This window comes from Ranitomeya imitator, chromosome 8 (assembly GCF_032444005.1).
Source record: "Ranitomeya imitator isolate aRanImi1 chromosome 8, aRanImi1.pri, whole genome shotgun sequence".
Taxonomy (NCBI): domain Eukaryota; kingdom Metazoa; phylum Chordata; class Amphibia; order Anura; family Dendrobatidae; genus Ranitomeya; species Ranitomeya imitator.
This window is the reverse complement of record NC_091289.1, coordinates 120,787,491-120,812,447: the sequence shown is the minus strand read 5'-3', so window position 1 is coordinate 120,812,447 and position 24,957 is coordinate 120,787,491. Positions and strand designations below refer to the sequence as shown.

At 43.9% G+C, this 24,957-nt stretch overlaps 1 protein-coding gene across 1 annotated transcript in view; it reads left to right on the top strand.

Moving 5' to 3' along the window:
* The window catches only part of LOC138647933 (uncharacterized), a 231,689-nt gene extending 212,458 nt beyond the window's left edge, over positions 1–19,231 (top strand). The window contains exons 29-30 of the mRNA XM_069737312.1: positions 17,405–17,629; positions 18,920–19,231. Coding sequence (XP_069593413.1) covers positions 17,405–17,629; positions 18,920–18,933 — 239 coding nt within the window. The 3' untranslated portion in view covers positions 18,934–19,231. The remainder of the gene's footprint in view (positions 1–17,404; positions 17,630–18,919) is intronic.
* Positions 19,232–24,957: the final 5,726 nt, after the last annotated feature.

Below are 24,957 nucleotides of genomic sequence, written 5' to 3'. Positions count from 1 at the left end.
TGTTTTGCATTAATTTTTATTCCGCCTTTGCTGGATTGCCATCTTTGGCATTACAGGAATGCCGGAAAGTTCAGTGAAAGATAGAACACAAGTAGGTGGGACGATGCTGAAGTTGGTTTCTTATTCGTTCAGTTTCTTATTCGGGCTGAAGTTGGTTTCTTATTCAGCAGTTTCTTATTCGGCTATTTTTTATTTTCTGTTTTTTTCAGGTTTTGGTATAAAAATAAACCATTCTGAGTATATAATAATATTCGGTCATGTGTCCTTTTGTGAATACACTTAAAAACAGATACAAAATTTAGAAGGCTGGCACAAAAATGGGCATCAAAGTGGGCACTGAGGTATGGTATTGAAGGGGTTAAATGCCTTTGTGCCACTGATCTAACACCTGATTTACATATTTACTGATGCCCCACATGAAATGCATGTCACTCCAGCCTGGCACAAATGGGTTCTGGGCATCAAAACTGGCATCAAAGAGGGCAGAGAACCAATTTTCACACATGCGAATAAGTAACAGCTATTTTTAAGGGGTTAAATGCCTTTGTGCCACTGATATAACACCTGATTTACATACCTACTGATGCCCCACATGAAATCAATGTCACTCCAGCCTGGCGCAAATGGTTTCTGGGCATCAGAACTGGCATCAAAGTGGGCAAATCACCCATTTTCACAGATTTGAATAAGTAACAGCTATTTTTAAGGGGTTAAATGCCTTTGTGCCACTGATCTAACACCTGATTTACATACCTACTGATGCCCCACATGAAATCCATGTCACTCCAGCCTGGCACAAATGGGTTCTGGGCATCAGAACTGGCATCAAAGTGGGCAAATCGCCCATTTTCACAGATTTGAATAAGTAACAGCTAGTTTTAAGGGGTTAAATGCCTTTGTGCCACTAATCTAACACCTGATTAACATACCTAATGATGCCCTACATGAAATGCATGTCAATACAGCCTGGCACAAATGGGTTCTGGGCATCAAAACTGGCATCAAAGTGGGCAAATCGCCCATTTTCACAGATTTGAATAAGTAACAGCTATTTTTAAGGGGTTAAATAGCTTTGTGCCACTAATCTAACACCTGATTTACATACCTACTGATGCCCTACATGAAATGCATGTCAATACAGCCTGGCACAAATGGGTTCTGGGCATCAAAACTGGCATCAAAGTGGGCAAATCGCCCATTTTCACAGATTTGAATAAGTAACAGCTATTTTTAAGGGGTTAAATAGCTTTGTGCCACTAATCTAACACCTGATTTACATACCTACTGATGCCGCACATGAAATCCATGTCACTCCAGCCTGGCACAAATGGGTTCTGGGCATCTAAACTGGCATCAAAGCGGACAAATCACCCATTTTCACAGATTTGAATAAGTAACAGCTATTTTGAGGGGGTTAGATGCCTTTGTGCCACTGATATAACACCTGATTTACATAGATATAACACCTGATTTACATACCTACTGATGCCCCACATAAAATCCATGTCACTCCAGCCTGGCACAAATGGGTTCTGGGCATCAGAACTGGCATCAAAGTGGGCAAATCGTACATTTTCACAGATTTGAATAAGTAACAGCAACTTTTAAGGGGTTAAATGCCTTTGTGCCACTGATCTAACACCTGATTTACATACCTACTGATGCCCCACAAGAAATCCATGTCACTCCAGCCTGGCACAGATGGGTTCTGGGCATCAGAACTGGCATCAAAATGGTCAAATCGCCCATTTTCACAGATTTGAATAAGTAACAGCTATTTTTGAGGGGTTAAATGCCTTTGTGCCACTGATCTAACACCTGATTTACATACCTACTGATGCCCCACATGAAATCCATGTCACTGCAGCCTGGCACAAATGGGTTCTGGGCATCAGAACTGGCATCAAAGTGGGCAAATCGTACATTTTCACAGATTTGAATAAGTAACAGCTATTTTTAAGGGGTTAAATGCCTTTGTGCCACTGATCTAACACCTGATTTACATACCTACTGATGCCCCACATGAAATCCATGTCACTGCAGCCTGGCACAAATGGGTTCTGGGCATCAGAACTGGCATCAAAGTGGGCAAATCGTACATTTTCACAGATTTGAATAAGTAACAGCAACTTTTAAGGGGTTAAATGCCTTTGTGCCACTGATCTAACACCTGATTTACATACCTACTGATGCCCCACAAGAAATCCATGTCACTCCAACCTGGCACAAATGGGTTCTGGGCATCAGAACTGGCATCAAAATGGTCAAATCGCCCATTTTCACAGATTTGAATAAGTAACAGCTATTTTTGAGGGGTTAAATGCCTTTGTGCCACTGATCTAACACCTGATTTACATACCTACTGATGCCCCACATGAAATCCATGTCACTGCAGCCTGGCACAAATGGGTTCTGGGCATCAGAACTGGCATCAAAGTGGGCAAATCGTACATTTTCACAGATTTGAATAAGTAACAGCTATTTTTAAGGGGTTAAATGCCTTTGTGCCACTGATCTAACACCTGATTTACATACCTACTGATGCCTCACATGAAATCCATGTCACTGCAGCCTGGCACAAATGGGTTCTGGGCATCAGAACTGGCATCAAAGTGGGCAAATCGTACATTTTCACAGATTTGAATAAGTAACAGCTATTTTTAAGGGGTTAAATAGCTTTGTGCCACTAATCTAACACCTGATTTACATACCTACTGATGCCCTACATGAAATGCATGTCAATACAGCCTGGCACAAATGGGTTCTGGGCATCAAAACTGGCATCAAAGTGGGCAAATCGCCCATTTTCACAGATTTGAATAAGTAACAGCTATTTTTAAGGGGTTAAATAACATAGTAACATAGTTAGTAAGGCCGAAAAAAGACATTTGTCCATCCAGTTCAGCCTATATTCCATCCTAATAAATAAATACCCAGATCTACGTCCTTCTACAGAACCTAATAATTGTATGATACAATATTGTTCTGCTCCAGGAAGACATCCAGGCCTCTCTTGAACCCCTCGACTGAGTTCGCCATCACCACCTCCTCAGGCAAGCAATTCCAGATTCTCACTGCCCTAACAGTAAAGAATCCTCTTCTATGTTGGTGGAAAAACCTTCTCTCCTCCAGACGCAAAGAATGCCCCCTTGTGCCCGTCACCTTCCTTGGTATAAACAGATCCTCAGCGAGATATTTGTATTGTCCCCTTATATACTTATACATGGTTATTAGATCGCCCCTCAGTCGTCTTTTTTCTAGACTAAATAATCCTAATTTCGCTAATCTATCTGGGTATTGTAGTTCTCCCATCCCCTTTATTAATTTTGTTGCCCTCCTTTGTACTCTCTCTAGTTCCATTATATCCTTCCTGAGCACCGGTGCCCAAAACTGGACACAGTACTCCATGTGCGGTCTAACTAGGGATTTGTACAGAGGCAGTATAATGCTCTCATCATGTGTATCCAGACCTCTTTTAATGCACCCCATGATCCTGTTTGCCTTGGCAGCTGCTGCCTGGCACTGGCTGCTCCAGGTAAGTTTATCATTAACTAGGATCCCCAAGTCCTTCTCCCTGTCAGATTTACCCAGTGGTTTCCCGTTCAGTGTGTAATGGTGATATTGATTCCCTCTTCCCATGTGTATAACCTTACATTTATCATTGTTAAACCTCATCTGCCACCTTTCAGCCCAAGTTTCCAACTTATCCAGATCCATCTGTAGCAGAATACTATCTTCTCTTGTATTAACTGCTTTACATAGTTTTGTATCATCTGCAAATATCGATATTTTACTGTGTAAACCTTCTACCAGATCATTAATGAATATGTTGAAGAGAACAGGTCCTAATACTGACCCCTGCGGTACCCCACTGGTCACAGCGACCCAGTTAGAGACTATACCATTTATAACCACCCTCTGCTTTCTATCACTAAGCCAGTTACTAACCCATTTACACACATTTTCCCCCAGACCAAGCATTCTCATTTTGTGTACCAACCTCTTGTGCGGCACGGTATCAAACGCTTTGGAAAAATCGAGATATACCACGTCCAATGACTCACCGTGGTCCAGCCTATAGCTTACCTCTTCATAAAAACTGATTAGATTGGTTTGACAGGAGCGATTTCTCATAAACCCATGCTGATATGGAGTTAAACAGTTATTCTCATTGAGATAATCCAGAATAACATCCCTCAGAAACCCTTCAAATATTTTACCAACAATAGAGGTTAGACTTACTGGCCTATAATTTCCAGGGTCACTTTTAGAGCCCTTTTTGAATATTGGCACCACATTTGCTATGCGCCAGTCCTGCGGAACAGACCCTGTCGCTATAGAGTCACTAAAAATAAGAAATAATGGTTTATCTATTACATTACTTAGTTCTCTTAGTACTCGTGGGTGTATGCCATCCGGACCCGGAGATTTATCTATTTTAATCTTATTTAGCCGGTTTCGCACCTCTTCTTGGGTTAGATTGGTGACCCTTAATATAGGGTTTTCATTGTTTCTTGGGATTTCACCTAGCATTTCATTTTCCACCGTGAATACCGTGGAGAAGAAGGTGTTTAATATGTTAGCTTTTTCCTCGTCATCTACAACCATTCTTTCCTCACTATTTTTTAAGGGGCCTACATTTTCAGTTTTTATTCTTTTACTATTGATATAGTTGAAGAACAGTTTGGGATTAGTTTTACTCTCCTTAGCAATGTGCTTCTCTGTTTCCTTTTTGGCAGCTTTAATTAGTTTTTTAGATAAAGTATTTTTCTCCCTATAGTTTTTTAGAGCTTCAATGGTGCCATCCTGCTTTAGTAGTGCAAATGCTTTCTTTTTACTGTTAATTGCCTGTCTTACTTCTTTGTTTAGCCACATTGGGTTTTTCCTATTTCTAGTCCTTTTATTCCCACAAGGTATAAACCGCTTACACTGCCTATTTAGGATGTTCTTAAACATTTCCCATTTATTATCTGTATTCTCATTTCTGAGGATATTGTCCCAGTCTACCAGATTAAAGGCATCTCTAAGCTGTTCAAACTTTGCCTTCCTAAAGTTCAATGTTTTTGTGACTCCCTGACAAGTCCCCCTAGTGAAAGACAGGTGAAACTGCACAATATTGTGGTCGCTATTTCCTAAATGCCCAACCACCTGCAGATTTGTTATTCTGTCAGAATAGCTTTGTGCCACTAATCTAACACCTGATTTACATACCTACTGATGCCGCACATGAAATCCATGTCACTCCAGCCTGGCAAAAATGGGTTCTGGGCATCTAAACTGGCATCAAAGCGGACAAATCACCCATTTTCACAGATTTGAATAAGTAACAGCTATTTTGAGGGGGTTAGATGCCTTTGTGCCACTGATATAACACCTGATTTACATACCTACTGATGTCCCACATAAAATCCATGTCACTCCAGCCTGGCACAAATGGGTTCTGGGCATCAGAACTGGCATCAAAGTGGGCAAATCGTACATTTTCACAGATTTGAATAAGTAACAGCAACTTTTAAGGGGTTAAATGCCTTTGTGCCACTGATCTAACACCTGATTTACATACCTACTGATGCCCCACAAGAAATCCATGTTACTCCAGCCTGGCACAAATGGGTTCTGGGCATCAGAACTGGCATCAAAGTGGGCAAATCGTACATTTTCACAGATTTGAATAAGTAACAGCAACTTTTAAGGGGTTAGATGCCTTTGTGCCACTGATATAACACCTGATTTACATACCTACTGATGCCCCACAAGAAATCCATGTCACTCCAGCCTGGCACAAATGGGTTCTGGGCATCAGAACTGGCATCAAAATGGTCAAATCGCCCATTTTCACAGATTTGAATAAGTAACAGCTATTTTTGAGGGGTTAAATGCCTTTGTGCCACTGATCTAACACCTGATTTACATACCTACTGATGCCCCACATGAAATCCATGTCACTGCAGCCTGGCACAAATGGGTTCTGGGCATCAGAACTGGCATCAAAGTGGGCAAATCGTACATTTTCACAGATTTGAATAAGTAACAGCTATTTTTAAGGGGTTAAATGCCTTTGTGCCACTGATCTAACACCTGATTTACATACCTACTGATGCCCCACATGAAATCCATGTCACTGCAGCCTGGCACAAATGGGTTCTGGGCATCAGAACTGGCATCAAAGTGGGCAAATCGTAGATTTTCACAGATTTGAATAAGTAACAGCAACTTTTAAGGGGTTAAATGCCTTTGTGCCACTGATCTAACACCTGATTTACATACCTACTGATGCCCCACAAGAAGTCCATGTCACTCCAGCCTGGCACAACTGGGTTCTGGGCATCAGAACTGGCACCAAAATGGTCAAATCGCCCATTTTCACAGATTTGAATAAGTAACAGCTATTTTTGAGGGGTTAAATGCCTTTGTGCCACTGATATAACACCTGATTTACATATCTAGTGATGCCCCACATCAAAGTCAAATCACTTCAGCCTGGCACAAATGGGTTCTGGGCATCAAAACTGGCATCAAAGTACTCAAATCACCAATTTTCATAGATTTGAATAAGTAACAGCTATTTTTGAGGGGTTAAATGCCTTTGTGCCACTGATATAACACCTGATTTACATACCTACTGATGCCCCACATGAAATCCATGTCACTGCAGCCTGGCACAAATGGGTTCTGGGCATCAAAACTGGCATCAAAGGGGGCAAATCGCCCATTTTCACAGATTTGAATAAGTAACAGCTATTTTTAAGGGGTTAAATGCCTTTGTGCCACTGATATAACACCTGATTTACATACCTACTGATGCCCCACATGAAATCCATGTCACTCCAGCCTGGCACAAATGGGTTCTGGGCATCAGAACTGGCATCAAAGTGGGCAAATTGCACATTTTCACAGATTTGAATAAGTAACAGCTATTTTTAAGGGGTTAAATGCCTTTGTGCCACTGATCTAACACCTGATTTACATACCTACTGATGCCCCACATGAAATCCATGTCACTCCAGCCTGGCACAAATGGGTTCTGGGCATCAGAACTGGCATCAAAGTGGGCAAATCGTACATTTTCACAGATTTGAATAAGTAACAGCAATTTTTAAGGGGTTAAATGCCTTTGTGCCACTGATATAACACCTGATTTACATACCTACTGATGCCCCACATGAAATCCATGTCACTCCAACCTGGCACAAATGGGTTCTGGGCATCAAAACTGGCATCAAAGGGGGCAAATCGCCCATTTTCACAGATTTGAATAAGTAACAGCTATTTTTAAGGGGTTAAATGCCTTTGTGCCACTGATCTAACACCTGATTTACATACCTACTGATGCCCCTCATTAAATGCATGTCAATCCAGCCTGGCACAAATGGGGTTTGGGCATGAAAACTGGCATCAAAGTACTCAAATCACCCATTTTCATAGATTTGAATAAGTAACAGCTATTTTTAAGGGGTTAAATGCCTTTGTGCCACTGATATAACACCTGATTTACATACCTATTGATGCCCCAAATGAAATCCATGTCACTCGAGCCTGGCACAAATGGGTTCTGGCCATCAGAACTGGCATCAAAGTGGGCAAATCGTACATTTTCACAGATTTGAATAAGTAACAGCAATTTTTAAGGGGTTAAATGCCTTTGTGCCACTGATATAACACCTGATTTACATACCTACTGATGCCCCACATGAAATCCATGTCACTCCAACCTGGCACAAATGGGTTCTGGGCATCAAAACTGGCATCAAAGGGGGCAAATCGCCCATTTTCACAGATTTGAATAAGTAACAGCTATTTTTAAGGGGTTAAATGCCTTTGTGCCACTGATTTAACACCTGATTTACATACCTACTGATGCCCCTCATTAAATGCATGTCAATCCAGCCTGGCACAAATGGGGTTTGGGCATGAAAACTGGCATCAAAGTACTCAAATCACCCATTTTCATAGATTTGAATAAGTAACAGCTATTTTTAAGGGGTTAAATGCCTTTGTGCCACTGATATAACACCTGATTTACATACCTATTGATGCCCCAAATGAAATCCATGTCACTCGAGCCTGGCACAAATGGGTTCTGGCCATCAGAACTGGCATCAAAGTGGGCAAATCGCACATTTTCACAGATTTGAATAAGTAACTGATGTTTTTAAGGGGTTAAATGCTTTTGGGCCACTGATAAGACACATAAAATACACAGATATTGATGTCCTGCATCAAACCCAGGTCCTTTCAGCCTGGCAGAAATGGGGTCTGGGCACCAGAACTGGCATCAAAGTGGGCAAACAGCCCATTTTCACAGATTTGAATAAGTAACTGATGTTTTTAAGGGGTTAAATGCCTTTGGGCCACTGATATGACACTTACAATACACATAAAGCGATGCCCTGCATCAAACCCAGGTCCAATCAGCCTGGCCCAAATGGGTTCTGGGCACCAGACCTGGCATCAAAGTGGGCAAACAGCCCATTTTCACAGATTTGAATAAGTAACTGATGTTTTTAAGGGGTTAAATGCCTTTGGGCCACTGATACGACACTTAAAATACATAGACAGTGTTGCCCTGCATCAAACCCAGGTCCCTTCAGCCTGGCCCAAATGGGTTCTGGGCACCAGAACTGGCATCAAAGTGGGCAAACAGCCCATTTCCACAGATTTGAATAAGTAACTGATGTTTTTAAGGGGTTAAATGCCTTTGGGCCACTGATACAACACGTAAAATTCACAGACAGTGATACCCTGCATCAAACCCAGGTCCCTTCAGCCTGGCCCAAATGGGTTCTGGGCACCAGAACTGGCATCAAAGTGGGCAAACAGCCAATTTTCACAGATTTGAATAAGTAACTGATGTTTTTATGGGGTTAAATGCCTTTGGGCCACTGATATGACACTTACAATACACAGAAAGTGATGCCCTGCATCAAACCCAGATCCCTTTAGCCTGGCCCAAATGGGTTCTGGGCACCAGAACTGGCATCAAAGTGGGCAAACAGCCCATTTTCACAAATTTGAATAAGTAACTGATATTTTTAAGGGGGTTAAATGCCTTTGAGCCACTGATACCACAGTGCATATGTCAGGAAACAGGAAGAAGTCCTGATTACTTCAATTACACATACAGCGCTCTGAGCTGCAATTTCCTCTGCCTGCCCACACAAGGCTGGAATTCTAAGCCACTCTTTCTCCCTCCCCCGCTATACAGCCGTAATGTACGACGAGCCTGCCAGCATCATTGAAGAATTTATATGGCCCTGTGCTGCTGTCACGATGATGCCAAAAAATGTCTTATTGTGAGTGTAGTTTCAGAAGGACATGGCTAACTACACACACACACTCACAATGCAGCTGCGACCCCTTTCTCTTCCCCCCACCCCTCAGCTTCACTCCTACCCGAAACAAAGCCTATGATAGAGACTGGGCAACCTGATACTAATGGTGGGCAGGGTGTGGCTTTAAACTGCAGGTGACCAATCCGGCAAAGCCACCCGTTGTCCCTCCCCTCTCACTCAGGAATGCCTTTGTCTGAGACCTTGGAATAAGGTAAAGAACTGTCCGATCAGTGCATATCATTAACCAGCCCTTTAGTGATGTCACAAGCTCAGAAGTATAAGTCACTATACTCTTAGACCAGCCATCAGTCTTGGTCGGGAAGCGATCTACCACAGCTTGGCAAAGCTGTTCCATGCATCTGGATGTATTTATCCTCCTAAGGCTCCTTTCACACTAGCGTCGTTTTGGAGAAAAAACGCATTCTGCAAAGTTGTCTGCAGGATGCGTTTTTTCCCCATAAACTAACATTACCGACGTATTGCCACACGTCGCAACCGTCGTGCGACGGTTGTGCCGTGTTGTGGCGGATCGCCGGCACAAAAAAACGTTCAAAGTAACTTTTTTTGTGCGTTGTGTCCGCCATTTTCGGCCGCGCATTCGTGGCCGAAGCCACGCCCCTCCTCGCCGCAACTCACAATGGGGCAGCGGATGCGTGGAAAAAATGCATCCGCTGCCCCCGTTGTGCGGCGCTTCCACAGCATGCGTCGGTACCTGGGCCCGACGCTCTGCGACGGGCCGAGCCCGACGCTAATGTGAAAGTAGCCTAAGCCACAGGCCAGCCAAGATGATACCATGACATAACCTGTAAGTTCTCTTTTCAACGTTAATCCTTTTTTATTTTGTAATCTGTAATGTACCGTATTTTCCGGCGTATAAGACGACTTTTTAACCCCTGCAAAGCATCTCAAAAGTCGGGGGTCGTCTTCTATGCCGGGTCCGGCATGTGCAGGGATCGGTCCTGTATGGTTCCCAGGATCTAAAGGAGAGTAGACTCTCCTTCAGGCCCTGGGATCCATATTCATGTTAAAAAAAAAGACTAAAAATAAAAAATATGGGATACACTTACCCATCGACGGCCCGCGGCTCTCATCGGTGCAAGGGCTGGCCTCCAATCCTAAGGATGCATTGATCGAAGGACCTTCGGTGACGTCACGGTCACCCGACCGGTCACGCGACCGCGACGTCATCAAAGGTCCTTCGTTCAATGCATCCTTAGGAACGGAGGCAGCCTCTTGCGCCGCTGAGAGCCGCGGGCCGTCAGAGGGTAAGTATATCCCATATTTTTTGTTTTATTCTTTTTTTTTACATGAATATGGATCCCAGGGCCTGAAGGAGAGTCTACTCTCCTTTAGATCCTGGGAACCATACAGGACCGCTCCCTGCACATGCCGTACCCGGCATATAAGACGACCCCCGACTTTTGAGATGCTTTGCAGGGGTTAAAAATTCGTCTTAGCGACCACAATATTGTGCAGTTTCACCTGTCTTTCACTAGGGGGACTTGTCAGGGAGTCACAAAAACATTGAACTTTAGGAAGGCAAAGTTTGAACAGCTTAGAGATGCCCTTAATCTGGTAGACTGGGACAATATCCTCAGAAATGAGAATACAGATAATAAATGGGAAATGTTTAAGAACATCCTAAATAGGCAGTGTAAGCGGTTTATACCTTGTGGGAATAAAAGGACTAGAAATAGGAAAAACCCAATGTGGCTAAACAAAGAAGTAAGACAGGCAATTAACAGTAAAAAGAAAGCATTTGCACTACTAAAGCAGGATGGCACCATTGAAGCTCTAAAAAACTATAGGGAGAAAAATACTTTATCTAAAAAACTAATTAAAGCTGCCAAAAAGGAAACAGAGAAGCACATTGCTAAGGAGAGTAAAACTAATCCCAAACTGTTCTTCAACTATATCAATAGTAAAAGAATAAAAACTGAAAATGTAGGCCCCTTAAAAAATAGTGAGGAAAGAATGGTTGTAGATGACGAGGAAAAAGCTAACATATTAAACACCTTCTTCTCCACGGTATTCACGGTGGAAAATGAAATGCTAGGTGAAATCCCAAGAAACAATGAAAACCCTATATTAAGGGTCACCAATCTAACCCAAGAAGAGGTGCGAAACCGGCTAAATAAGATTAAAATAGATAAATCTCCGGGTCTGGATGGCATACACCCACGAGTACTAAGAGAACTAAGTAATGTAATAGATAAACCATTATTTCTTATTTTTAGTGACTCTATAGCGACAGGGTCTGTTCCGCAGGACTGGCGCATAGCAAATGTGGTGCCAATATTCAAAAAGGGCTCTAAAAGTGAACCTGGAAATTATAGGCCAGTAAGTCTAACCTCTATTGTTGGTAAAATATTTGAAGGGTTTCTGAGGGATGTTATTCTGGATTATCTCAATGAGAATAACTGTTTAACTCCATATCAGCATGGGTTTATGAGAAATCGCTCCTGTCAAACCAATCTAATCAGTTTTTATGAAGAGGTAAGCTATAGACTGGACCACGGTGAGTCATTGGACGTGGTATATCTCGATTTTTCCAAAGCGTTTGATACCGTGCCGCACAAGAGGTTGGTACACAAAATGAGAATGCTTGGTCTGGGGGAAAATGTGTGTAAATGGGTTAGTAACTGGCTTAGTGATAGAAAGCAGAGGGTGGTTATAAATGGTATAGTCTCTAACTGGGTCGCTGTGACCAGTGGGGTACCGCAGGGGTCAGTATTGGGACCTGTTCTCTTCAACATATTCATTAATGATCTGGTAGAAGGTTTACACAGTAAAATATCGATATTTGCAGATGATACAAAACTATGTAAAGCAGTTAATACAAGAGAAGATAGTATTCTGCTACAGATGGATCTGGATAAGTTGGAAACTTGGGCTGAAAGGTGGCAGATGAGGTTTAACAATGATAAATGTAAGGTTATACACATGGGAAGAGGGAATCAATATCACCATTACACACTGAACGGGAAACCACTGGGTAAATCTGACAGGGAGAAGGACTTGGGGATCCTAGTTAATGATAAACTTACCTGGAGCAGCCAGTGCCAGGCAGCAGCTGCCAAGGCAAACAGGATCATGGGGTGCATTAAAAGAGGTCTGGATACACATGATGAGAGCATTATACTGCCTCTGTACAAATCCCTAGTTAGATCGCACATGGAGTACTGTGTCCAGTTTTGGGCACCGGTGCTCAGGAAGGATATAATGGAACTAGAGAGAGTACAAAGGAGGGCAACAAAATTAATAAAGGGGATGGGAGAACTACAATACCCAGATAGATTAGCGAAATTAGGATTATTTGGTCTAGAAAAAAGACGACTGAGGGGCGATCTAATAACCATGTATAAGTATATAAGGGGACAATACAAATATCTCGCTGAGGATCTGTTTATACCAAGGAAGGTGACGGGCACAAGGGGGCATTCTTTGCGTCTGGAGGAGAGAAGGTTTTTCCACCAACATAGAAGAGGATTCTTTACTGTTAGGGCAGTGAGAATCTGGAATTGCTTGCCTGAGGAGGTGGTGATGGCGAACTCAGTCGAGGGGTTCAAGAGAGGCCTGGATGTCTTCCTGGAGCAGAACAATATTGTATCATACAATTATTAGGTTCTGTAAAAGGATGTAGATCTGGGGATTTATTATGATGGAATATAGGCTGAACTGGATGGACAAATGTCTTTTTTTGGCCTTACTAACTATGTTACTATGTTACTATGTCTTATACACCGGAAAATACGGTACATTACAGATTACAAAATAAAAAAGGATTAACGTTGAAAAGAGAACTTACAGGTTATGTCATGGTATCATCTTGGCTGGCCTGTGGCTTAGGCTACTTTCACATTAGCGTCGGGCTCGGCCTGTCGCAGAGCATCGGGCCCAGGTACCGACGCATGCTGTGGAAGCGCCGCACAACGGGGGCAGCGGATGCATTTTTTCCACGCATCCGCTGCCCCATTGTGAGTTGCGGCGAGGAGGGGCGTGGCTTCGGCCACGAATGCGCGGCCGAAAATGGCGGACACAACGCACAAAAAAAGTTACTTTGAACGTTTTTTTGTGCCGGCGATCCGCCAAAACACGGCACAACCGTCGCACGACGGTTGCGACGTGTGGCAATACGTCGGTAATGTTAGTTTATGGGGAAAAAACGCATCCTGCAGACAACTTTGCAGAATGCGTTTTTTCTCCAAAACGACGCTAGTGTGAAAGGAGCCTTAGGAGGATAAATACATCCAGATGCATGGAACAGCTTTGCCAAGCTGTGTTAGATCGCTTCCCGACCAAGACTGATGGCTGGTCTAAGAGTATAGTGACTTATACTTCTGAGCTTGTGACATCACTAAAGGGCTGGTTAATGATATGCACTGATCGGACAGTTCTTTACCTTATTCCAAGGTCTCAGACAAAGGCATTCCTGAGTGAGAGGGGAGGGACAACGGGTGGCTTTGCCGGATTGGTCACCTGCAGTTTAAAGCCACACCCTGCCCACCATTAGTATCAGGTTGCCCAGTCTCTATCATAGGCTTTGTTTCGGGTAGGAGTGAAGCTGAGGGGTGGGGGGAAGAGAAAGGGGTCGCAGCTGCATTGTGAGTGTGTGTGTGTAGTTAGCCATGTCCTTCTGAAACTACACTCACAATAAGACATTTTTTGGTATCATCGTGACAGCAGCACAGGGCCATATAAATTCTTCAATGACGCTGGCAGGCTCGTCGTACATTACGGCTGTATAGCGGGGGGAGGGAGAAAGAGTGGCTTAGAATTCCAGCCTTGTGTGGGCAGGCAGAGGAAATTGCAGCTCAGAGCGCTGTATGTGTAATTGAAGTAATCAGGACTTCTTCCTGTTTCCTGACATATGCAATGTGGTATCAGTGGCTCAAAGGCATTTAACCCCTTAAAAACATCAGTTACTTATTCAAATCTGTGAAAATTGGCTGTTTGCCCACTTTGATGCCAGTTCTGGTGCCCAGAACCCATTTGGGCCAGGCTAAAGGGATCTGGGTTTGATGCAGGGCATCACTTTCTGTGTATTGTAAGTGTCATATCAGTGGCCCAAAGGCATTTAACTCCATAAAAACATCAGTTACTTATTCAAATCTGTGACAATGGGCTGTTTGCCCACTTTGATGCCAGTTCTGGTGCCCAGAACCCATTTGGGCCAGGCTGAAGGGACCTGGGTTTGATGCAGGGTATCACTGTCTGTGAATTTTACGTGTTGTATCAGTGGCCCAAAGGCATTTAACCCCTTAAAAACATCAGTTACTTATTCAAATCTGTGGAAATGGGCTGTTTGCCCACTTTGATGTCAGTTCTGGTGCCCAGAACCCATTTAGGCCAGGCTGAAGGGACCTGGGTTTGATGCAGGGCATCACTGTCTATGTATTTTAAGTGTCGTATCAGTGGCCCAAAGGCATTTAACCCCTTAAAAACATCAGTTACTTATTCAAATCTGTGAAAATGGGCTGTTTGCCCACTTTGATGCCAGGTCTGGTGCCCAGAACCCATTTGGGCCAGGCTGATTGGACCTGGGTTTGATGCAGGGCATCACTTTATGTGTATTGTAAGTGTCATATCAGTGGCCCAAAGGCATTTAACCCCTTAAAAACATCAGTTACTTATTCAAATCTGTGAAAATGGGCTGTTTGCCCACTTTGATGCCAGTTCTGGTGCCCAGAACCCATTTCTGCCAGGCTGAAAGGACCTGGGTTTGATGCAGGACATCAATATCTGTGTATTTTATGTGTCTTATCAGTGGCCCAAAAGCATTTAACCCCTTAAAAACATCAGTTACTTATTCAAATCTGTGAAAATGTGCGATTTGCCCACTTTGATGCCAGTTCTGATGCCCAGAACCCATTTGTGCCAGGCTCGAGTGACATGGATTTCATGTGGGGCATCAATAGGTATGTAAATCAGGTGTTATATCAGTGGCACAAAGGCATTTAACCCCTCAAAAATAGCTGTTACTTATTCAAATCTATGAAAATTGGTGATTTGAGTACTTTGATGCCAGTTTTGATGCCCAGAACCCATTTGTGCCAGGCTGAAGTGATTTGACTTTGATGTGGGGCATCACTAGGTATGTAAATCAGGTGTTAGATTAGTGGCACAAAGGCATTTAACCCCTTAAAAATTGCTGTTACTTATTCAAATCTGTGAAAATGTACGATTTGCCCACTTTGATGCCAGTTCTGATGCCCAGAACCCATTTGTGCCAGGCTGGAGTGACATGGATTTCATGTGGGGCATCAGTAGGTATGTAAATCAGGTGTTAGATCAGTGGCACAAAGGCATTAACCCCTTAAAAATAGCTGTTACTTATTCAAATCTGTGAAAATGTGCAATTTGCCCACTTTGATGCCAGTTCTGATGCCCAGAACCCATTTGTGCCAGGCTGGAGTGACATGGATTTCATGTGGGGCATCAGTAGGTATGTAAATCAGGTGTTATATCAGTGGCACAAAGGATTTAACCCCTTAAAAATAGCTGTTACTTATTCAAATCTGTGAAAATGGGTGATTTGCCCACTTTGATGCCAGTTCTGATGCCCAGAACCCATTTGTGCCAGGCTGGAGTGACATGGATTTCATGTGGGGCATCAGTAGGTATGTAAATCAGGTGTTATATCAGTGGCACAAAGGCATCTAACCCCCTCAAAATAGCTGTTACTTATTCGCATGTGTGAAAATTGGTTCTCTGCCCACTTTGATGCCAGTTTTGATGCCCAGAACCCATTTGTGCCAGGCTGGAGTGACATGGATTTAATGTGGGGCATCAGTAGGTATGTAAATCAGGTGTTATATCAGTGGCACAAAGGCATTTAACTCCTTAAAAATAGCTGTTACTTATTCAAATCTGTGAAAATGGGTGATTTGTCCGCTTTGATGCCAGTTTAGATGCCCAGAACCCATTTGTGCCAGGCTGGAGTGACATGGATTTCATGTGGGGCATCAGTAGGTATGTAAATCAGGTGTTATATCAGTGGCACAAAGGCATTTAACCCCTTAAAAATAGCTGTTACTTATTCGCATATGTGAAAATTGGTTCTCTGCCCACTTTGATGCCAGTTTTGATGCCCAGAACCCATTTGTGCCAGGCTGGAGTGACATGCATTTCATGTGGGGCATTAGTAAATATGTAAATCAGGTGTTAAATCAGTGGCACAAAGGCATTTAACCCCTTCAATACCATACCTCAGTGCCCACTTTGATGCCCATTTTTGTGCCAGCCTTCTAAATTTTGTATCTGTTTTTAAGTGTATTCACAAAAGGACACATGACCGCATATTATTATATACTCAGAATGGTTTATTTTTATACCAAAACCTGAAAAAAACAGAAAATAAAAAATAGCCGAATAAGAAACTGCTGAATAAGAAACCAACTTCAGCCCGAATAAAAAACTGAACGAATAAGAAACCAACTTCAGCATCGTGTAGGTGGGACTGTTTCTTCAGACTGTGCACTCAGTGCACATTTGTCCTGGTCATTCATTTTGTGCTCACAAACTCCCTCTAAGACTTTGTTTCCACAATGAGTATTTGGTGAGTTTTTGATTATGCAGATTTTCTGCTGCATTTCTGCACATAATACCTAAATTAAGTTACTTGTGCTTTTTCATTGTATTTTTGATGATATGCATTTTCGTCTCTTTTTTTGTATGTCATGTGTTAAATAAAGCTGCTTTGTCTTTGATACTTCCTGGTATTTAGCTTTGAGAAAACTTTATTGATACAGTCATGTGCAGATTACATGCATTTTTTACCTGCAGATTTTCTGCATCTAACGCAATTGTATGGGAATCACACACCTCAGGTCAGTTTATGCCGAGTAACAAAGAAGCACAGTGGGCATGAGATTTCTATAAATCCCATCCGCTTTGCTTGGAGCTGTAAGATGCTGCTTTTTTGGGCAGAGAAAATACTCAGCATCTAAAACACACCAAAAACTCATCATGGGAACACAGCCTAAATATCCTACGCTGTAGATGGAATTTCTGGCGCAGGTGAATGGATGATCCATTACTTGTAGTGAGCTTGTGCTGATTTCTTTCTATAGCTCCTTGTAGGCCCCAGGTGAAACCAATGGAACTAATGGATGGAAAACTGTTGATTTCATGGGAAGAGACTCCATATGCTGATGAGTACAGAGTGGTAACGACGGAAGACAGCAACATCATTTGCACAACACCAGGACTTTCCTGTCAGGTCCCATTGACTTCTAGCGCATTTCAAGTCATTGCTGTTAATCCATCAGGAGAAAGCCCTCCAGGGAACATTTCAGGTAACGAATCCAAAACTTTTTTTCACCCTACGGGTGCAGACAGACGGCAATATTTCTCATGCGATGATTGCATCGCAGTGCACACTGTGGCCTGACACTTCTCCTGACCTGAGAGTGACAGCGTGATGTATTATTATTATTATTATTATTTATATAGCACCATTGATTCCATGGTGCTGTACATGAGAAGGGGTTACATACAAGTTACAAATATCACATACAGTAAACAAACTAACAATGACCGACTGATACAGAGGGGCGAGGACCCTGCCCTTGCGGGCTTACATTCTACAGGATTATGGGGAAGGAGACAGTAGGTTGAGGGTTGCAGGAGCTCCGGTGTTGGTGAGGCGGTAGCTCCGGTGTTGGTGAGGCGGTAGCTTCGATAGTGATGAGGCAGCAGCGGTGTCAGTGCAGGCTGTAGGCTTTCCTGAAGAGATGAGTTTTCAGGTTCCGTCTGAAGGATCCGACTGTGGTTGATAGTCGGACGTGTTGGGGCAGAGAGTTCCAGAGGGTGGGGGCTATTCGGGAGAAGTCTTGGAGGCGATTGGATGAGGAGCGAATAAGTGTGGAGGAGAGAAGGAGGTCTTGGGAGGACCGGAGATCACGTGAGGGAAGATATCGAGAGATTAGTTCAGAGATATATGGAGGAGACAGGTTGTGGATGGCTTTGTAGGTCAGTATTAGCAATTTGAACTGGATATACGCTGAGGGAATGGGAGCCAGTGAAGAGATTTGCAGAGGGGGGAAGCGGAGGAGTAGCGAGGAGAGAGATGGATTAGTCGGGCAGCAGAGTTAAGGATGGACTGGAAAGGTGCAAGGGTGTTAGCAGGGAGGCCACAGAAAAGAGATATTTTTGAGCTGAAGGCGACAGGAGGTGGAAAGAGCTTGGATGTGTTGTTTGAACTATGCAGCGGTCACGCTCAGGTGAGGAGAGACGACGGTCAGTATTGTATTAATTTTTTTTTTTTTCAAAAACGGTGCGGAAAAATCTGCACACGAATCCGCAACGTATAGCTTTAGTAAGAAGGTGAAAAAACGTATTCTCCTCTCCACTAATGACTACTCGGACCACACGCTGCTCAAACTCTGCTCAGAATAATTGGTCCTTTTTGTCATACGTGGAAAATAGTGATGTTTGAATTAGGCCCAAGGCTTCTCATAGGATAAAAATATTTGTGTGACAAAGAAATTGTTTATATGAAATTAAATTTATATGAATGGGAATTGTAACATTATTTGTGCTCCTCACAATAAAATACTAACAAACGTTTTTTGTTTTTGTGACAGGTTATAGTTTGTAATTTTGAAGCCAAGAAAATTGACTCTCCTGGAATCTTAGCTTTCCTGTTGCTATGAAGCAGATGATTAAACTATTGTGAAATCAGGAGATACTTTTGGATAATCATTTTCAAAACGTTTCAATCTTAAAATGTATAAGAAAAAAACTCAATAAATCTTTTTATTCAAGGCAAATGGTAGGTTTTATGTAAAATAAGACTCTTTTACATTAAATGGGTTATCCAGGACCGACAAACTCCAGCTTGCTCTAAATCTCTGTTATATATTAAAAGTAACCTAAATAAATACTGCTTTTTTGAATTTTGTTTGCACTCGCTTTCGCTTCCTGGACTTGTCAGAATAGCAGAAACTACACTTCCAATACATTGCTCTGGCATCATAACCCGCCCTGTAGCCACCCACTCAGTAGCATAGCTACCAGGGGGCAGAGGGTGCGGCCGCCCCGGGCCCACCGCTCACAGGGGCCCACCCGGAGCTGCACTACACTTAACTATATCGGTGTATATAATTAAGCTCCGTTGTAGTGCAGGGAGATACGATCTCCCTGCACTACCTCAGGCAGTGGCCATAGTGAGGCAGTGAAACATATGGACCCCCTTCGTGCCGACACTGTACCTGTATACAACACACACACCCACATTGCACGCGCACCGCTCAGTGAGCGTGTCTGCTGCAGAGAAGTCAGGACCATGGCACTGGGTCTTCCCTCCAGAGAGGAGCAGGACAGGGGACACAGTGCTGTAAGTAACAGCTCACACTTCTGCCTGTACTGGCCGGAGGTGTCTGCAGTGTGCAGGGAGGAGGTGGCAGGACGCTGCTCCTCTCCAGATAAGCCCCGGCTGGATTCTTGTGCTGTATCTGCAGTCTCTGAGGCACAGTAGATTTATGGCGGCAGCTTGAACTTTTAGGCTATGTGCACACATTGCGGATAAGGCTTAGGAATTTCTTGTGCAGATTCTGCCTCTCCTAGCAGAAAACACCTACCGATTTGTTGCGTTTTTGCTGCGGTTTTCTTGCAGATTTGCTGCGTTTTTTTACCCCTGTGGTTTTCTATAATGGAATGGGTACAAAAACGCTGCAGATTCACAAAAAAGAAGTGACATGCTACTTCTTTTATTCCGCAGCGGATTTTCCGCAAAGTGTGCACAGCATTTTTTTTTTCTCATTGATTTACATTGTACTGTAAATCAATTGCGGATCTGCAGCGTTTCTGCACTGCAAAAAATGCTGCGGATCCGCAGACAATCCGCAACGTGTGCACATAGCCTTAAACAGATCGGGTCACTGTCAGTGCAAATCACCCGAGCATCACCCCATGTGTAAAAAAAACTTCAGAGCAGCTGATCTAAATCTAATGGTTCCTCAGATAGAGAAACAAGACTGGTCAGTAATGTGCACTGATAGATGTGACCCCGGCTGCAGAACCCTACAGATGAGGATATACTGTATGTCTCTTTTAGGCTCCTTTCACACTAGCGTCGTACGACGCACGTCACAATGTGTCGTTTTGCCGAAAAAACGCATCCTGCAAAGTTGTCTGCAGGATGCGTTTTTTCTCCATAGGCTTGTATTAGCGACGCATTGCGACGCATTGCCACACGTCGCAACCGTCGTGCTGTGGCGGACCGTCGGTACCAAAAAACGTTGCATGTAACGTTTTTTGGTGCGTTGTGTCAGCCATTTCTGACCGCGCATGCGCGGCCGGAACTCCACCCCCTCCTCCCCGGAGCTCACAATGGGGCAGCTGATACGTTGTAAAACTGCATCCGCTGCCCCCGTTGTGCTGCACTTGCACAGCATGCGTCGGTACGTCACCACGACGCATTGCGTCGTACGCAGCTAGTGTGAAAGTAGCCTTACCTACACATATCCTCATCTGTGGGGTCCTGCAGATGGGGTCACACCTATCAGTGCACATTACTGACCAGTCTTATCAGTAAATCCAAGGTATATATACTGACATGAGAACATACAAACATTGGACTCATAGGATCCTGACCCCGGCTATATATATTATATATATATAAAGCTGAATGTGTGTGTGTATGTATGTGTGTATGTCCGGGATTGGCATCTGCTCCATCGCAGCTACAGCCACAAAATTTTGCACAGTCACATGTCTGGACTCCGAGAGCGTCATAAGCTATATTGTGAGGCAAAATTTTAACCCCGCGTGTTCTAATTCACCAAACAATTTTACCCCTATATACATAATGGGGAAAAAGTGAAAGGAAAAGTGTTGGAGGCAAATTGACAGCTACCAGATGTGAACAAGGGGGACTTAAAGCGTGAGAGCGATGGCGCCAAAGAGTATATACCGTACAGTTGCTAAGGTGGGGCCCCGACATGGGATACTCACCACACACGGGGATATGAACACACACACAAAATGCCCCACACACTACCACGTTCTTGAACACATATACCACACTCAGCACACATTTCACCACTCATACACCAACCTCGCCACATAAAAGTCGAAACACAAAAGTCGCCGCTCAAAACTCACATATACTATATACAGGAGATGACACACAGGAATATACTATATACAGGAGAGATGACACATAGGTATATACTATATACAGGAGGAGATGAAATACAGGTATATACTATATACAGGAGGACATGACACACAGGTATATACTATATACAGGAGATGACATACAGGTATGTACTATATACAGGAGGAGATGACATACAGGTATGTACTATACAGGAGGAGATGACACACAGGTATATACTATATACAGGAGGAGATGACACACACATATATACTATATACAGGGGAGATGACAAACAGGTATATACTATATACAGGAGGAAATGACACCGGTATATACTATATACAGGAGTAGATGACATACAGGTATATACTATATACAGGAGGAGATGACACACTGGTATATACTATATACAGGGGAGATGACACACAGGTATATACTATATACAGGAGGAGATGACATACAGGTATATACTATATATAGGAGGAGATGATATACAGGTTTATAGTATATACAGAAGAGATGACATACAGGTATATACTATATACAGGAGGAGATGACACATAGGTATATACAATATACAGGAGGAGATGACATACAGCAGGTATATACTATTTACGGGGAGATGACATACAGGTATATACTATATATAAGGGAGATGACAAACATGTATATACTGAGGTGAAAATGAGGGGTGTGAGGTGAAAATGAATAGGTGTGAGTGCAAAATAACAGGAGTAAGGGAAAATAGTGGAGTGATCGGAAAATGACAAATGTGAGGTCGAAATGACAAGTGTTAGGGGGGAATGAGAGGAGTGAGGGGGAAAATGAGAGGCGTGATGGGAAAATAAGAGAAGTGAGGTGCTATAACTAACCACAGATATTTACTATGCCTAGGCAACGCCGGGCTCTTCAGCTAGTATATATATATTGTAGTCCTATAGCCGGGGTCAGGATCCTATCAGTCCAATGTCTGTATGATCTCATATCAGTAAATCCAAGGTTGTAAACACAAAACCCCCATTATAAAACCTTTTATTAAAAAAAAAGTTATGGGTGAGTTTATACAGTATGATAAATAGCCAGACAGAAGAAAGAAGAAACACAAGTAAGTGTGTACAGAAGGTCACATGCAACAAGACCCCAAAGGGGGAGAAGGGGAAAAAGAGAGGAGCAGACGAGCCAGGGGGTATACTTTCTTCTTTAGATTGATAATATTCTACCTCCCCCTCTTCTGATTTCCCCCCCCCCTCCTTTTCCCTCTTTGGGGTCTTGTCCAGACAAGAGTATTTTTTTAGGGTTACCTGGATACATTCAGGGAGCTATACCCATATGCTAGCCTCTATACGCACCCACTGGCTGTTTCTATTTAGCTCTTTGTTTAGTGTATCAGGGCTGTACAAGTAGCAGCCCACAAACAGGGACAGACAGTGACCAGATACTAAGTCATGGGAACTATTACGGGTTTCATAATACAGTGTGGGAGCTACTGTGGCGGTCATTATACAGCATGGGAGCTAATGCAGGGGTCATTATACAACATGAGAGCTACTGCAGGGGTTATTATACAGTGTGAGAGATAATGCAAGGGCCGTTATACAGTTTAGAGGCTGCTGTCGGGCCATCATACAGTGTAGGGGCGTATATACAGTGTGGGAGCTACTGTGGAGGTCATCATACAATGTGAGGACTACTGTGGAGGGCTGTAAAGAGTTTGGGGCTACTGTGAAGGCACATAGACATTATACTATGTAAGGGCACAATGGTGGCATTACTATGTGAAGCAGTATGAGGAGCAATGCTTTTGTACCACACAGCAGATGCAGTAAAAGGGTCACATATGGCAGCAGCGGCTCAGTATTGGGGTATCAGGGGCAGTAATAGGGACACATACGGCAGCAGCGGCTCAGTATTGGGGTGTCAGGGGCAGTAATAGGGACACATATGGCAGCAGCGGCTCAGTATTGGGGTATCAGGTGCAGTAATAGGGACACATACGGCAGCAGCGGCTCAGTATTGGGGTATCAGGTGCAGTAATAGGGTCACATAAGGCAGCAGCAGCTCAGTATTTGGGTATCAGGTGCAGTAATAAGGACACATACGGCAGCAGCGGCTCAGTATTTGGGGTATCAGGTGCAGTAATAGGGACACATACGCCACCAGCGGCTCAGTATCGGGGTATCAGGTGCAGTAATAGGGACACATACGGCAGCAGCGGCTCAGTATCGGGGTATCAGGTGCAGTAATAGGGACACATAAGGCAGTAGCGGCTCAGTATCGGGGTATCAGGTGCAGTAACAGGGACACATACGGCAGCAGCGGCTCAGTATTGGGGTATCAGGTGCAGTAATAGGGACACATATGGCAGCAGCGGCTCAGTATTGGGGTATCAGGTGCAGTAATAGGGACACATATGGCAGCAGCGGCTCAGTATTGGGGTATCAGGTGCAGTAATAAGGACACATACGGCAGCAGCGGCTCAGCATCGGGTGTCAGGGGCAGTAATAGGCACACATCCGGCAGCAGGGGCTCAGTATTGGGGTATCAGGTGCAGTAATAGGGACACATACAGCAGCAGCGGCTCATTATTGGGGTATCAGGTGCAGTAATAGGGACACATACGGCAGCAGCGGCTCATTATTGGGGTATCAGGTGCAGTAATAGGGACACATACGGCAGAAGCGGCTCAGTATTGGGGTATCAGGTGCAGTAATAGGGACACATACGGCAGCAGCGGCTCATTATTGGGGTATCAGGTGCAGTAATAGGGACACATACGGCAGCAGCGGCTCATTATTGGGGTATCAGGTGCAGTAATAGGGACACATACGGCAGCAGCGGCTCAGTATTGGGGTATCAGGTGCAGTAATAGGGACACATACGGCAGCAGCGGCTCATTATTGCGGTATCATGTGCAGTAATAGGGACACATACGGCAGCAGCGGCTCAGTATTGGGGTATCAGGTGCAGTAATAGAGTCCCATAAGGCAGCAGCAGCTCAGTATTTGGGTATCAGGTGCAGTAATAGGGACACATACGGCACCAGCGGCTCAGTATCGGGGTATCAGGTGCAGTAATAGGGACACATACGGCAGCAGCGGATCAGTATCGGGGTATCAGATGCAGTAATAGGGACACATACGGCAGCAGCGGCTCAGTATCGGGGTATCAGGTGCAGTAAAAGGGACACATACGGCAGCAGCAACTCAGTATTGGGGTATCAGGTGCAGTAATAAGGACACATACGGCAGCAGCGGCTAGGTATCGGGGTATCAGGGGCAGTAATAGGGACACATACGGCAGCAGCGGCTCAGTATCGGGGTATCAGGTGCAGTAATAGGGACACATATGGCAGCAGCGGCTCAGTATCGGGGTATCAGGTGCAGTAATAGGGACACATACGGCAGCAGCGGCTCAGTATTGGGGTATCAGGTGCAGTAATACGGACACATACGGCAGCAGCGGCTCAGTATCGGGGTATCAGGTGCAGGAATAGTTACACATACGGCAGCAGAGGCTCAA